The following is a 17,125-nucleotide window of genomic DNA, read 5'->3' as shown; positions in this document are numbered from 1 at the left end:
TGTGTGTGTGTGTGTGTGTATATATATATATATATATATATATATATATATATATATATATATATAAAATATATGTAGAACAATACCCACCTGCCCAGGTTCAGCCAATCAGTGTCACTCTCTAGAGCTTAATCCTGGAGATAGCCACTGTAGAAGCAGAAAACAGCTAGAGCTCATTTACCTGGCTGTAGGTAGCTACAAATTATTTCCCCTTGGTCACTAGTTCCTGGCACCTGGATCCCCAAGGTCAGTCTTAGCAAAGAATTCTGCTAAGTCAGTTTATGGGAATCCCCCACCATGGATATCTGAGCACTCTTGATCAGGTTCCTTACCGTCCATCTTTAATGTCTAAGTCCTTGCTCTGCCTTTAGCAAGAATCCCCTTACCCTTGCTGCCTCCTATTAATAAAGTCCATCCACTGACCACCTCACCCTGCTATGCAGCTATGAATCCCCACCTGTTCTTGTATTCACCTCCCTTTCTGCAATACTCCTATGGCAACAGTCTTGAACAAAGCCTTCCTCACTGTTTTAAGATGTGTCAGAATAATTTTTTTTCAAACTGGGCAAGCTGCAATTTTTACTTTAGCCTCAAACATCTGTGCTTTTTCCTTCCTTCCCTTTTTACTTCCTCCCACCCCTCCTTCTCTCCCTCTCCCTTTCTTTCTTTCTTTGGCCTGGCTATTCCAGGCTTAGGTTGAACTCTGTCAGTGATCTCCATTACTGGAAAGATGGGTAATTCCTGTCTGGACCCAGCATCTCGCTCTCTTTATAGCCCCCACGTTTCTTCATGGCCACCACAGCCAATGTCTCAGCTACTGTCTTCCAAGGGAGAATGAGATCATCACAACCACCCTCAAGCAGCTGGGAGGACTAAAAAGATAATATGTGTAAAACCGCTTTGCGTATTTCAAAATGTTATATAAATATATTTTTTAAACAAAAGAAAAAGAAAGACGGCTTGATGAAGTGTTGAAATTGTTGAAGTGCTCTGACTAAATCTTTGAAAGAGGAAATTATACGCCTGGACACAGCAGCAGTAGCCCAATTATTCAGGGTCAGCTGCTGCAGCTGTGAACAATTTCCCCACGTGACTATCTGGTTTCTATCTCCCTCCATTTAAGGATAAGATAGCTGCATAGCAGCTAACACAGTTGAAGGAGAGAGTTTATGTAAATACAGAAATATGTCCATCACATTTGCAACAGTTACACAAAATTCTCAAGGTACCTAGCGATGACTGCTTGGAGAAAGAATCTTGTTTATTTTACAGGCTAACAGTTTTATAGGTGCAATATCTGCCAGACTGTGTGAGCTGATGCAATACAAGTTGAGATTTTTTTTTCCTGGTTAGTACAGCTCATAATTAGCACCCAGTCTTCTTTAGTGATTTGCCTTGCTTTGAATCTTCAATCTACCATTTATAAACTCTTGTCTTCCGCAAGTTACTTAACCTCATCTTAAACATGAGAATTGTGATTTCTAACTCACAGAGTTATTGAGTGGAATTAATGAGTAAATGAGTAAAGGGGTTAGAACAGTAACCGGTGTATAAGAAGCTCTATAAATTTTAACGGTTATTCAGAGTTGATCAGATTACACGCAATGTTAGCCTTGGAGGGCCATAGAGGTAGACACTGTGCTAAAAGCCTTACCAACTACTATCATTAATTCTGACAGCAACTCTATGCAAGAGTTACCACAGCTGCCCCAAATCAGAAGGGCGTGCTTGTAGAGCTGGCCCAATACTAGCATCTGAGAACTTGGCCTCCCACAGAGCCCCTAAGTTACTAACTGACAAGGCAACTCTGTCCACCTAGGGCATTGGGTTCTGTTGTACCAGCCTGCCTAGCATGTTTGTACAAACACTGTGATTTACGGAGAACATGTGCTTTCCTTCTGAAAGTCTGGAATGCTGGCAGACATGTCCCTGCTGAAGGAAGGAGCAAGATCGGTGTGGCCCTAGGAAGGAGAACAGAGGAAGCCTGGGCCTGGATTCTCCAGACAACACCTGATATGTCTTTCTCCCTTGTGGATCCTTCTCTGTATCCTTTAACTGTCATAAATCTTAGCTATGAGTCCAACTATATGTTGAGTCCTTCCAGTACATGTGGGTGGTCATAGGCTCTCCAAAAACAAAAGAAAAAATTCTCAGAGGTATACAGTGTGACACTAATTTCATAAATTTAATAACCTGAGGAATGGAAGAGTTGAGATGTTGACATGGCCACTCAGTAGGTGAAAGAGCTGGGAACTAAATCCTGCCTGTGTCCCTCCAAAGATCATGTTCATTCCAGTGTGTCAGGCAGCCACACCTGATTATACACATTCTGGGCCAAAGAAAACTTTCTAAGGCACAATGACTGGTAGCTATGGGTGGCTATGCAACCTTGGTTAAATATCTAGAAGGCTTTTGAACTCCAGTTGTATTACTGTAAAACTATAATAATAATACCAATGTCATAGAATTGCTTTGAAGATTTAATATGATTATACATGTCATATATGTGAAGCATATACATGTTAAATACATAATATATTAAAATATATAAAGTATTTAGTCCAGTGCCTGGTACAATGTAAACCTCAATGAATGAAACAGCTAGATAAATATGAACATACATGGCCAACATACATATATTAGCATAAATATGTACATATATACATACATTTATATATATATATACACATATATATATATATATGTACACACATGTGCATACCAGTTAATTAATCATCTAACTAGTTCTGCCTTAATTATAGAGCATCATTCACTATTTGTAAATGAAGCTAGTTACGATTTAATAAGTGGGCCTGATTTTACGTCTGCCGGTTTCAATCTAGGGAACCACTCTTACTCAGAAATCTACTCAAAGTCTGAAGGATGACTTTCTTTAATGCTTAACCTGTGAAATTAATCATTAGCTGGACAATTCAGAGCTTTGCTTAAGACACTACATGGCATTCATCATTAGCTCTAACATAAAATAAGTGGTGGCCACATTTGCCTAGCTTACAGTTAGAACTTGAGATCTAGCAATGAACGACTGTTCTGGGAAACTGGAACTCCCTTAGAAACTCCGACTTCTATATGGAGAGAATATTAAATCCTCCTAAAACCACAGAAAGCAAACTTCTATGGCTAAGATCTTCTACCAATAATGCCCAATTCTATCCTTTCCATTGCGATTTTATGGCATTTATGTTTATAGCATTACACACTTATACTTAATCTATACTAATAAAAGGGTAATATGCTAATTAGACTGGGAGACCTTCCAGGAGACCTTCCGGATGTTCTTCTGGACAAAGCCATGATGGCAGGGCCGAGGTAGAGGTGGTTAGAGGCCAAGAGGGGAGTGCAGTTGTGAGTGATCAGGCCAGTGGGGGGGCCATTGGGGGTGATCAGGCCAGCAAGGGGGGGGGGGAGTTGGGGTGAGCAGACGAGCAAGGGGGCCAGTTGGGGGCAAGCAGGCTGTCAGTGGGGGTCAGTTGGGGGTGATCAGGACAGCAGAGGGGCAGTTGGGGGTGAGCAGGCCAGTGGGGAGGGCAGGTGGGGGCGAGCAGGCCAACGGGGGGGGGGGAGTTGGGAGTGAGCACGCTGGCACGGGGCGGGCAGTGGGGGTGATCAGGCTGGCGGGGGTGCATTTGGGGGCAAGCAGGCCAGCGGCAGGGGGCAGTTGGGGGCGAGCAGGCTGGCAGGCAGAGTGGTTACGGGCAATCAGGCAGGCAGGCAGATGAGCAGTTAGGAGCCAGCAGTCCCAGATTGCGAGAGGAATGTCCGACTGCCAGTTTAGGCCTGATCCCTGTAAACTGGCAGTAGGACATCCTTCGAGGGGTCCCAGATTGGAGAGGGTGCAGGCCGAATTTCGTGCACTGGGCCACTAGTTGAAGTATAATTACTCACTCTTTGGAAATCATTTGGAAACAATTCATGGCATCCTCTATCTTCTCTCTGAAGTCGAGATGTGCAGTATCAGTCAGTAAATTGTAGCAGAAAGGGTTGGTTTCCTCCTAGAATTTGGTGCCACCAGGTTTTCTTTCTGGAGCCAAAATGACAGAACTAACTCCAACCCAAACACACCATTTTTCACTGTGGAAAACCTCCATCATCCCAACCAACTCTGAGTTCACATGTATTAGCAGTAATATCTATTTGGAAATTCCTACCCAATTGGCCTCATACAAATTATGTAACCTACTGGTGTCTTTGTTTCCTTATCTGTAAAATGGAGATGATAGAATACCTGCCCTATAGTTGTGTACTATGTTGTGCATGTAAAAACTTGTTAAGAGGATTGGCCTCATGTTAGGTGTTCTTAACACACACACACACACACAAATTTAACAACAATAAAAAATAATAATATCTGCCTCAAAGAGTTTAATAGGCTTAAATAAGTTAATATGTGTAAAAATTATTAGAATAGAGCCTGACATAGTATTGAATGAGTGAATGAATGAATGAATGAATGAATAAATGAATAAAAAATATATAATACATCTTCTACTGTTCTCTAATCGCTTCTATATTCATCTTATTATCCCCCAAAAGTCTATAAACTGTTTAAGGTCAGGTACCACACTGGCACTATGTTTTTCTATCTACCTTCCACCCGCAGTGCACTTAACCCAGCAGTAGACATATTAGGCCATAATAAACAGTTATGAGTTTGACTAAGCAATATTGAATAGGAGTAACCCCCTGGAATACACCAGTGCCTTTCTAACCAATGCCTCTAGATCAGTGGCTTTCAAAATACTTGACTCCAACACAGTTTTTATGCTGCTAATCAATACACACATAAACATGTCTATATGCTTATAGAGTGTATATTTAACTGAAATTAAAGTTTTACAAAGTAATACTTAATCTTACTACATAAAATAGGCTCTGATATTTTCTAGTTAAATCCAGTTCAGGTCATCTCAAACTTTCATGGGCATTCAAATCACTTGGAGGTCATGCTAAAATGTAGGTCGGATTCAGCAGAACTTGGGCAGGATCAGAGAGTCTGCATTTCTATCATGCTCCCAGTGACACTCTGGTCCATGGACCACACTTTGAGTAGTAAGAGTCTAGTCTAGTCTATTTAAAATAATTTTTATTGCTGGAATGGCTTTCTAAATTTATTTCATAGCCCAATAAAGAAAGAGTTGCAATCTGCTGTTTGTAAAACACAGCTCCAAGTAATTTCAAAAGTTTCTTTCATCTTTCTCTGTATTCCACTGTTATCTTCCTAACCTTGGGAATAGACGTCTTAGGCCTACACAGAAGATGGGGCAGGGAGTTCAAAGGAAGAGTATTGTAGCAGAATACTCTTTCAACTTGTCTTAGGCTGAAATGCCTATCTGATTCCCAGCCCTTTTCTCACCATTCTGAGCCTACACCTTGCCGTTATGTTAATAAATGTTTGAGCACTTATTAAAAACAGAACACTGAACCAAGTATTTTATATATAATCCCATATACTCCTGCAACCACTCTATGCAGGGATTCCCATTTCACAGATGACAGGAGGTAAGTAGCTAATAACTGGTGGAGCTGAGGTTCCAGAGATTATGTTCTTGTGACAGCCAGCCTCCAAGATGGTTCCAGTGATCCTTGCCTCCTGGTGTTCACACTGAATAGAGCTGACCTGGTAAGCAATAGAGTACTGAGGAAGTGACAGTGTGTGACTGTCTAGGCTCAGTTAGAAAACACTATGGCTTCTGTCTTGCACTCTGTTGGACAACTTCCTCTAGATCAGGGGTGGGCAAACTTTTTGACTCCAGGGCCACAATGGGTTCTTAAACTGGACCGGAGGGCCGGAACAAAAGCATGGATGGAGTGTTTGTGTGAACTAATATAAATTCAAAGTAAAGGAGCGGAGGGGAGAGCAAGAGAACCCTCTGCTCTTTCGGCTCCGCGGGCCGGATAGAACAGCCGAACGGGCTGGATCTGGCCCGCGGGCCGTAGTTTGCCCACGGCTGCTCTAGATCCTAGAGTCTAAAAGAAGCCAAGTTGCCATGTTATAAGAATTCTCAAGCAGCCTTATGAAGAAATCTACACAGCAATGGACTGACACTTCCTGCCAACAACCAGCACCAACTTGTTAGGCACACAAGTGAGGCACTGTGGAAGCAGATCCTCCATCCAGCCTGTTAAGCTTTCAGGTAGCCCCACTGATATCTTTTTCTTATATATATATTTTTTATTGTTGATAGTATTACAGATATCTCCCGTTGTCCCCTCCTTTAACTCCCTCCTCTCAGCCCTTACTCCCCCCTCCCCCCGCCCAGAGGTCTTCACTACCCTATTGCCCATGTTCATGGGCTATGCATATAAGTATATAAGTTCTTTGGTTTATCTCTTCTTGTCCCTGCAACCCCACATCAAGGTATGTCAGTCTGTTCCATGCCTCCATGCTTTGGATCTTATTTTGTTGGTCAACTCATTTTGTTCATTAGGTTCCACAAATAAGTGAGATCATGTGATATTTGTCTTTCTCAGAATGGCTTATTTCACTTAGCATAATATTTTCCAGGTCCATCCATGCTGTCCCAAAGGGTAAGAGATCCCTCTTTTTTTTATAGCTGCATAGTATTCCATAGTGTAAATGTCCCACAGCCCAGTGACATCTTGACTACAACCTCATGACGACCTCAAGAGAAATCCACCCAATTAAGTCACTCCCAAATTCCTGACCCACAGAAACTGTGTAAGAAAATATTATTTCCTATTATTTTCTGCCATTAAGTTTTGGGGTCATTTCCTATGCAGCAATAGATAACTAATATAGTTCTTAGCCATAGGTTATATTGCATCATTATGATTCAGCCCAAAAAGAAAAGTGAAAGTTTTATGAAGTTCATTTGGATTACTTCTTCACTGTGGCAGCTCCTACCATGCATGGTTCAACAAATTTTCTTTCTTTTTTAATTTAAAATATATTTTTCAATTAAGTTTACATTCATATTATTTTGCATTGATTTCAGGTATACAGCATAGTGGTTAGACAATCATATACTTTACAAAGTGTTCCCCCCCTGATATTTCCAGTATCCACCTGGTATCATGTATAGTTATTGCAATACTAGAGGCCCGATGCACGAAGATTCGTGCAAGAATAGGCCTTCCTTCCCCTGGCTACTGGCACCGGCTTCCCTCTGGCACCCGGGACCCGGGCCTTCACTCTGGCCTCTGCCTTCGCTCCAGCCGGAGCTGCCTTCCACCTTTGCTCCAGCCCTGCCACCCTCTTATAGCTCCCTCTACCCGCGCCCCCCCCCCGCCACCCCCTCATAGCAGGTGTCCCGCCCCGTCCTGGCCCCTCCACACCTGTGCACACATGCTGCCCAGAGGCCCAGAATGGCCAGGGCAGGGTGATGATGCAAGCATCCTGGCCTGGCCGCTGCCATCTTTGTCACATCAATTTGCATATTCCCTCCCTATTGGCTGTGGGCACTCCATCTTTGTCACAGAATGATGGTCAATTTGCATATTCCATCTTTATTAGATAGGATTATTAACTATATTCCCTAGGCTGTACTTTATAACCCCATGACTATTTTGCAATTACCAATTTGTACTTCACATTTTCCACCCAGTTCCCCCAAGCCCCTTCTCCATTTCAGCAAATTTTCATTCTCCCCTTGCAACCAACATTGTGAGAGGCATTAATTCACCTTCAGACCTGACCAGATTAGTTCTTGTAGTCAGCTGGAGTATGGTAGTAGTAATGTTAAATCATATCGAATATAACTTTTTAGAGATGCTGCAAGGATCTGCCTGCCCTCTTTAGCTTCTGCCCTCATTTGTAAAAACAATATATCCCAAAGAGTGGAAATTCCTTTAGCCTGGTTCCCAAAATGGGACGGCATGGAACTTGACCTCTAGCTAAGCTGAGCCCAAGCAAAGGCACAGTTGACTTATAGACCTGTGAGTGAGAAGTAAATGTTTATGGTGGTAATCCAGAAGATTTCAGGTTTGCTTGTTACCACAGCAAAAACTGACCCATACACTCACCATGCTGTATGATGCCATACTCCATAAGCCGGTGGCATAGTTGCTCTGCCTCTTTCCTTGTGGTGGCCTCACCTTCCTGAACCAGCCAATCGAGGAATTCAGATGCCATGAAGGTGCGCTCATACTTGACCCCCTCCTCTTCCCGGGGCTGCAGGAGTGTGTTTTCAGGGCTCATCAGCCTGGGAGGGAAAAAGGGACAAAAAATAAACCTATACAAAAGGAGAAGAGCTCATTTGAAATCCCACATCCTAGGCTTCTGTGTGGCATCACAGCCAAGTTGTCAGACAGACAGATATGGCTGTCAGGTGCTGCCACAAATGTAATTTTTAAGAGAAGGATCTGCTTCAGATGTGAACAAGATGCTTTTTCTCCTAGTAATTAGGAAAAAAAAACCAAAAACTGAAAATGCCATGGAAACTTTAGCATTAGCAGATTGCATTCGGTTTAGCCATCTTGAAGAAGAGTTACAATTTACTGACCGAGTCCCACCCTACCTTTCTACAAAGGCTAATATTTCTTTCCCAAAGGCATTAGCCCATTTCCCAAATTGCTGTTCTATATTGCTGTGGACTGAAGGTCTGTGTCTTTCCAAAATTCATATACTGAAACGGTAATGCCCAATGTGATGGTATTTAGAGATGGGGCCTTTGGGAGGTGATTATTTCATGAAGTCGGGGCTCCCATGATGAGATTACCACCCTTACAAGAAGAGCTACAAGAGCCTGGCCAGATAGCTCAGTTGGTTAGAGCACCGTCTCAACACGCCATAGTTGTGGGTTCAATCCCTGGTCAGGTCACATTCAAGAATCAACCAGGGAATGCATAAATAAATGGAACAACAAATCAATGTCTCTCTCTCTCTCTCTCTCTCTCTCTCTCTCTCTCTCTCTCTCTCTCTCTCTCATACACATACACACACACACACACACACACACACACTCACACACTGGAAAGAAATAGCTATAAGGCTGCTTTCCCAGGGTTAGTAACAACTGAGTTGGTGTGAGCTATAAGAATTATATTTAATGTAATAATAACCAGGCCCTTCTTAGAAGATGGAAAGGACAAATGCTACATATACATGAACACAAGTGACAAAATCATAAGACATTCTCTAGTCTCATGCTTCTTTCCAATACGACTTCACTTCTTCTCCCATCAAGAGACTGAGTCCACTTCCCCTTCCCTTGAACCTGGGCTGGCTTTGTGAACTGCACTGAACCTGCAGCTCCCACCTTCACCCCCTTGTAATGCCATGATGAGACCACCTTGTAAGAAAGCAAGTCCCACCTACTGGAGGTAAAGAGGTCACAGAGATGCTCAGGCAATAGCCAGCAACAATTCTCGGACATGTAAATGAGGCTATCCGGACCTTCCTGCCCAGCTGACTCTCCAACAACCATATGAATGAGCCCGCGATGAAACCAATAAGGGAAACAACACAAAACCCACAGAATCCCGAGAAATAATACATTATTGTTGTCTTAAACTACTAAGTTTGCGGATGATTTGTTTTACAGGAAGAGATAACATTCATACCAATGGGCAATGGCAAAAAGATGTAAAAACCCAGAAAAACAGACACATCACACCACTCAGAAAGTACTGAAAAAACAATGAACAAATACTGGAAGGTTCTGCACCAATCAGAAAGAATATATGCACCCCTATCTTCATAGCAGCACAATTTACAATAGCTAAGATTTGGAAACAGCCTGAGTGCCCATCAGCAGATGAGTGGATGAAAAAGCTGTGGTACATTTACACAAAGGAAAACTATGCAGCTAGTAAAAAAGAAGAAACTCTTACCATTTGCAACAACATGGATGGACCTGGAGAGTATTATGCTAAGCAAATTAAGGCAGTTTGAGAAAGATAAGTATCACATGATCTCATTCAGATGTGGAATCTAATGAACAAAATAGATCCAGAGACATAGAAGCTTGAAACAGACTGTGGAATCTCAGAGGGAAGGCTGGGGTGAGGTGGGGAGAGATTAACCTGGGAATTTATATGCATATACTAGTATGTGTAACCCATGGACACAAACATAAGTGTGGTGAAGGCCTGGGAGGTGCAGGAGCATGGTTGAGGGGGTCAATGGGAAAAAACACACAAGGGAACATCTGTAATACTTTCAACAATAAAGATAAATTTTAAAGAAAAGAAGAAAATACTGGAAAGTTCTGGAAATAAACTGCATGGAATAAAGCCACATAGACCTGGAGCCTACATTGGAAATGGGACTCTAGAAAGGAGAACTGAAGAGCCCATTTCTATGCCCAAATAGGAATGCCACCATTTCTTCATTTCTTTTGACCCTCAAATAAGGTATTTTGGAGTGAAAATAGACTAAAATTAGCCTCCCAAGATTTCCAGTTTCATACATTATTTCCTCTAAGAAGCTGTCTCCAGTTCCACAAATATGGACCACGTGCCCCTTCCAAGTCCCTTTTCAGAGCCCTAGGGGAATAGCCTACTCATAATTGTAAGCTTTTAGACAAAAAGGTTTACAGACGTTTCTAGCACAATAGGTGCTCAAAAAGTATTTCCTGAATTAACGAATGAAACTCATTTCTATGCATTGCCCTGCTATGCATCATTCTCTAAGAGAATAATTAAAAATTACCCCCTAGGATGACTCATGTGGAGGTGAGATGAATCAAAAGTCTCCACCTTAGCGATTTAAGATGCAGACACAGACGCTTGGCCTTTATCTCTGTTTCTAACCACTCTTCCAGCTCAGCGATTTTCCTTTCAGGGTGTTGGGAGAACAAGTGGATGCAAGTTTACTGGTGTCACTTCTTATAATCAGAAACATGATCTGTCAGTCCTCTAGAGCTCCTGCTAAGTAGCTGGTGGCCCCCAGACAAGTGGTTGGTCAGCTGCTGCTGCCAAGAAAAGCGACCAGTTGGCAGGCCTGCCTGGATTAGCTCAGCTTGGCACATTATTAAAACATGCACCACCACCCTTCGCTCTTCCTTATTTCATTTCCTCTTAAAATCAAGTCAGGTTCCTCTCTTTAAGACAAAGCCTTTCATGGGATTTGATTTTAGTATTCATATGTAGTCACAGTGTTAAAGTAAAAATTTGATTTAGTACTTGTTCCAATTATGTTTTGCTACATAACAAGCTACCCCTAAACTTGGTGGCTTTAAACAACCACCCTTTAATTATATCTCAAGATTCTGTGGATTGCCTGGGGCTCAACTGGGCAGTTCCTCTATCAGTCTTGCTGGAGGTAACTCATGCAATTGCAGGCAGATGGTGGCCAGGACCGGGGTGTCTGGCCCTGTGTTGCTCCTAAGTTAACATAGCCTTTCTTTCTGGTGAGGCAGGCTGAACACTGAGGCAGAGCTGAAGAGGGAGGATGCAGGTACTGCCAGGACATTTTTGTAGTTTTATTGTGGTGATAATCCACTTACCATGCAACTAACATTTCATATGTACAATTCAATGGTATTTGGTATACAAAGAGAGTTGGATATACCACATTCATATACAAATTTTTGTGTGGACGTACATTTCATTTCTCTTGGATAGAAACCTAGAAGTAGAATTGCTGGGTCATACTGTAGCTCTATTTAGTCTTTGGAGAAACTACCAAACTATTTTCCAAAGTAGTTGTTCCATTTTACATTCCTCCAGTAAAATATGAGTTCTAATTTCTCCACACCCTCACCAACATTTGTTATCATTTTTCTTCTTTTTTTATTACGGCCATACTAGTAGGTGTGGAATCTCAATGTGGTTTTGATTTGCATTTTCCTAATAATTAATGATGTTGAGCATGTTTTCATGTGCTTATTTGTCCATTTGTGCAAAATATCTATTCAGACCCTTTCCCCACTTTTAAATTAGGTTACTTGTCTTTTTATTATTAAATTTTAAGTGGTCTTTGTATATTCAAGATGCAAGTCCTTTATCAGACATATGATTTGCGAACACTTTCGCCCATTTTGTGGCTTGTTTTTCACTTTCTTGGTGGTATTGCCTTAGTCCAGTGGTAGGCAAACCATGGCTCGCGAGCCACATGTGGCTCTTTGGCCTCTTGAGTGTGGCTCTTCCACAAAATACCATGGCCTGGGCAAGTCTATTTTGAAGAAGTGGCATTAGAAGAAGTTTAAGTTTAAAAAATTTGGCTCTCAAAAGAAATTTCAATCGTTGTACTGTTGATATTTGGCTCTGTTGACTAATGAGTTTGCCGACCATTGCCTTAGTCCAAAAGTTTCTAATTTTGATATCATCTAATTTATCCATTTCTCTCTTTTGTCACATGTGTTTTTGGTGTCACCTTTTGGAAGCCATTCTTTAACTCAAGCCCATGAAGATTTACTACTAAGTTTTTATCTAATTATTTCATAGTTTTAGCTCTTGCATTTAGTTCTACAATCCATTTTGAGTTAATGTTTCTACAAGGCATGAGGTAAGAGTCCAACCTCATTCCTTTATACGCAGCTATCCTCTTGCCCCAGTACCATTTGTTGAAATGACCATTCATTCCCCATTGAATTATCCTAGCACTTTTGTCAATTATCAGTCAACCATGCCAGGCCTTCTTAATGCCTAAGTTCAAAGGACACAGATGTCAACTGCCTTGAATTACATTTATTAAAGCATCAGACACATAGCAGACTCAAGGGGAAGGGACACATGTACCATCTCTTCATGGAAAGAACAATATGCACATATAGGAAAAGGTGGAAATGTTTGGGGCCATCTCTGGAGACTAGCTACTATACGGCTTTATTTTAATTTGTCAACTGAAAGGTAATTCCAGTATGCATAGCTCATTCACAGTTTTATGTTGTCTCTTCCTCATTTATTTAATATTTTTTACTTTACTTAAGTATGGGATAGTTTTAGAGGCATTCAATTTAAAGGCAAACATAGCTTCAAATCCTAACTCTGCACACTTATTAGCTAGATGACTCTCTTCTCCAAGTGTAAGATGGGGATAATAATGGTGCATCCTTGAGCAGTTGTGTAGCTTAAGTGTGATAGTGCAGAAAAGGCTTCAGTCATGGTTCCATTACACCATAAACACTGAATACACTTCAGCCATGATGAAGATGGTGATGATGATGATGATAAAAAGTTTTCTAGATGGAGCCATTATCCAATAAAGCCAAACACCTTTCTTTGTGGCAAAATGAATTAGATTGTGTCTGTATTTCCATAGACAAGAATAACAATTTCATTTTAATTAGTCATCAGAAATATGTATGATGCTCTGAAACTCTTAGATTTGATGAAACAAATTCATCTTTAGTCAAAATTGTCCTGTGCTGGCCTATAATCAGGACATAAAGCCACAGGCTTTTCAAGGTGTCAGGCATGAACACTACTCACCTCATGCAAGTACTCACCAGATGTTGAGCGTGCATGTGAGCTGACTGCAACCTTTCCTGGATATACGTGACTCAGATTTCCCAGGCTCTCTTTACCCCGGGGGAAGGCAGCATTACAATAGAAGGAACTGCTACATTTAGGGGCCAGTACAGGAATAGAAAGCAGCTGATAGCGATCTCCTTGTACATTGAAAAAAAATTTCAAGAGAGCTGAAAAGGCCCTATATAACGTGGGAACATTTGTGAATGGTATACAAGGGCATAAGGTAGAGAGGGAATCAAAATGACCCAGGGGCTATTATGCCAAAAAGATGTTTTAGATTTTAGAGAAAATGCTTTTAGAAAAGTCATATGTTAATGTAATGATATATTATTTTTAAAGCAAAGCACACAACTCTATATACATAATAACTATTACAAATTAAAAATGCATTCATCCAAATAGTAAAAGTGCTACTCACCCCTGGGGGTAAAGTATGAATAATTTTTCTTTTCTCTCTTAATAGAATTCTCTATTACTCAAATTACTCCCCAGAGAGAGTGTACGAATTTTGTAACTGGGGGAAATGTTATCAATAAAAAAGTAATGTTAAGGTTAAGTTTATGTTTAACCAGATGACTTGTTCCTCACAAAATACTTAGGTTAATTCCCCATATAATAAAGTAGCTCCCAAAGTACAGATTATGTATTTATATGTATGCTTCCAACATACACTTGGAATGTATAACATTGACTTACATGATTAGCAAGAAAGTATTAATTAGGGAGAAATGCTGACATGAGCACTGGTATTTCAGAGCTCTACACTATTATCTATAGAACAGACGTAATACAGTTTGACATAATAATTAGGTTTGAAACTAGTAAACAGACAGCTGGTCAGGTAATATTTATGAGTAAAAATATTACATACTGGAAAAGGTAAGGGAAAGGGAGGAAAAACAGCATTTTACACTCTTTGCCAACAAATATCCTTTACCTTCCTTCACTTGTCTCCACATTATACACTGAATGAAAAGCTCATTTTCATCTTCATTCCTTACTAAGGCTATTCCCTCACATCCTCCCTCCTTCTTTTTCTTGGGGAAATCCAAACTATTCTTTTAAAAAAAAATGGGGGGCGGAGGGCTTATTGTACAGTTGTTCACTGCACCCGAGAACCTGGCTTCAGGGAAACACAAGAGCCAAAATCCAGCCCCAGTTCCTCAAAGACGTGAGAGACTGCACCAGCTTGAAGGCAAGGTCAAAGGGAGCCTGTTTCTCATTTGCATAAAGGCACTAAATGAGAGAGTGGGGTTCTGTGTTAAAAGGCTAGGTCAATTACTAACCCCAGTTTGAAATACTCCAACTAGCCCTGCTGGAGTGGCACCATGGTTAAGCATCGACCTATGAACCAGGAGGTCACGGTTTGATTCCCCATCAGGGCATATTCCCCAGGTTGCGGGCTCGATCCCCAGTAGGTGGCATGCAGGAGACAACCGATAAATGATTCTCTCTCATCATTGTTTCTATCTCTCTCTCCCTCTCCCTTCCTCCCTGAAATCAATAAAAATATTTTTTTAAAAAGAAAAAGTAAGTACTCCAACTAAAGAGCAATCAATACAGACCTGGCCTGTACGGTTCAATGGATAGGGTGTCAGCCCCAGCATCAAATTATTACAGATTTGATTCCCAGTCAAGGACACATACCTGGGTTGCTGTTCGATTCCTGGCCCCAACACATATGAGATACACATCGACCTTTCTCTCTCTCTCTCTCCCACAACCTCTCTCTCCCTTCCACTCTCTAAAAATCAATGGAAAAAATATCCCTGGGTGAGGATTAACCAAAACAACCAAAAAAAGCAATCAGTACAGATCTCTCTCTTTTTTTGAACTTAAAGACAGTACCATGGTTTATATATCCTCTCCATTTTTAATGCACTATATTGACCCCTCCAGCTAAACTAGAAATTTCTGAAGGATAGATACCTCATCTTAAATGCTTTTAATTTCTCAGAAAACCCAGCCCAGGGAGGGGGTATATATTCAGTGTTTAATAAATATTTGTTCAGCAACTAACTGGAAACTAAGACTACTACAAGCAATAGTCCTGGAGAGTGCCAGATGTCTTTGAAGGTAAAACCCTTCCTCTTTGCTTGCTATTTTAAATTTGCTAGAAGCCAAACTTTTTAGTGCTGGTTTTATGCCCTGAAGTGTCTGAGATTCTGGAATCGAAGTTGTAATTTTCACATTTCCCATGGTTTTGAGTGTTGTCTTATTAAACATTTTCAGAACTTGAATCAGCTTCAGATAGAAGCTGAGTGCAGAGCCCAAGTCCACGGCTGTCCTAAAAGGCTGCATTCAGCTCTGGTTTCATAACCATCAAATTACACAAGAAGGGGAGACACCAAGCACTTTTATGATGAATTCAAATCCCTGTGAGCCTTTTCAAACATCTTTGAAGAAAAGCTGGGTTCTAAAACATATTATAAAAGCTCTTTTCAAGGAAATGGTTATTATTTATTTTGGAAGCTTCCATAATTATTAGAAAATAGAAGGATTTGTTGCCAGGAACAAAGAAAGAAAGGGGGTTGAAGAAAAACTTTAGGAGGAGTAAGATGAAATACTGAAGAAAAATTGAAGGCAATACTACCTAGGGAAAATATGAATATATTCATATGAATATATTTTAAAAATGTAAAAAAAAGTGATAAAAAACACTGAACATAATGACAATAGGGACAGGCTAAAGGGCTGGTGACAGGGGAGCAGCTGTCCTGCATGTTTGTGGAAATGGTGTGAAAGAGGAAGGAAAACAGTCTCTGCTATTTTTTAAATCAAGGTTTCAATCATAGGTCTATCTCTCTTAAAGCAGATTTAAAATCATGGCCTTGAGACATTTATAGTCAACTGATTTTTTTTAAAATATGTTTTTATTGGTTTCAAAGAGAGGAAAGGAGATAGAAACATCAGTGATGAGAATCATCGACCAGCTGCCTCCTGCACACCCCACACTGGGGATTGAGCCTGCAACCATGCATGTTCCCTAACCGGCAATCAAACTGTGACCTCCTGGTTCATGGGATGAAGCTCAGCCACTCAGTCACACAGGCTGGGCTGGTCAACTGATTTTCGACAAGGGTGCCAATTAGAATCACATGCAAAAGAATAAAGTTTGACCCTTACCTCACACCCTATACAAAAACAAATAAATAAATAACTCCAAATATATTAAAGACCTAAAAGTAAATGAACAACACAAACTGATGAACAAAAACAGACCCGAAGACAGGGAAGCATCGATCAGACTGTCAAACCTCAGAGGGAAGGCAGGGGAGGGTGGGGGTTAAGGGGGAGAGATCAACCAAAGGACTTGTATGCATGCATATAAGCCTAACCAGTGGTCACGGACAACAGGGGGGTGGGGGCATGCGTGGGGAGGGGTTTGGGACGGGAATGGGGGGATGAGGACAAATATGTGATACCTTAATCAATAAAGAAATTAATAAAAAAAAAAGAAAGAAAACATAAGGGTAAATCTTTATTACCTTGGATTTGACAAAAGACTTAGATATGACAAGAAGAGCATAACCAACAAAAGGAAAAGTAAGGAAATTAAACTACAACTTTTACACTTCAAAGATACTAACAAGAAAGTGAAAAGACAACTCACAGAATGGGAGGAAATATTAGCAATTTCTATGTCTGATAATGGATTTGCATCCAGAATATATAAAGAACACTTAAAGCTCAATAATAAAAAGACAACTTAATGCAAGAATTCACA

General features: G+C 40.8%; 1 protein-coding gene across 2 annotated transcripts in view; it reads right to left on the bottom strand.

Moving 5' to 3' along the window:
• Positions 1-17,125, bottom strand: part of DEPTOR (DEP domain containing MTOR interacting protein) — a 148,463-nt gene that overhangs the window by 65,141 nt on the left and 66,197 nt on the right. For both annotated transcript variants that reach the window (XM_080647262.1, XM_080647261.1), the window contains exon 4: positions 8,005-8,183. In XM_080647262.1, the coding sequence (XP_080503388.1) occupies positions 8,005-8,183 (179 nt within the window). The remainder of the gene's footprint in view (positions 1-8,004; positions 8,184-17,125) is intronic.

The sequence above is a fragment of the Plecotus auritus genome (assembly GCF_963455305.1).
Source record: "Plecotus auritus genome assembly, chromosome: 11".
Taxonomy (NCBI): Eukaryota; Metazoa; Chordata; class Mammalia; order Chiroptera; family Vespertilionidae; genus Plecotus; species Plecotus auritus.
The sequence above is the reverse complement of the archived record's forward strand: the minus strand, read 5'-3'. Positions and strand labels throughout refer to the sequence as shown.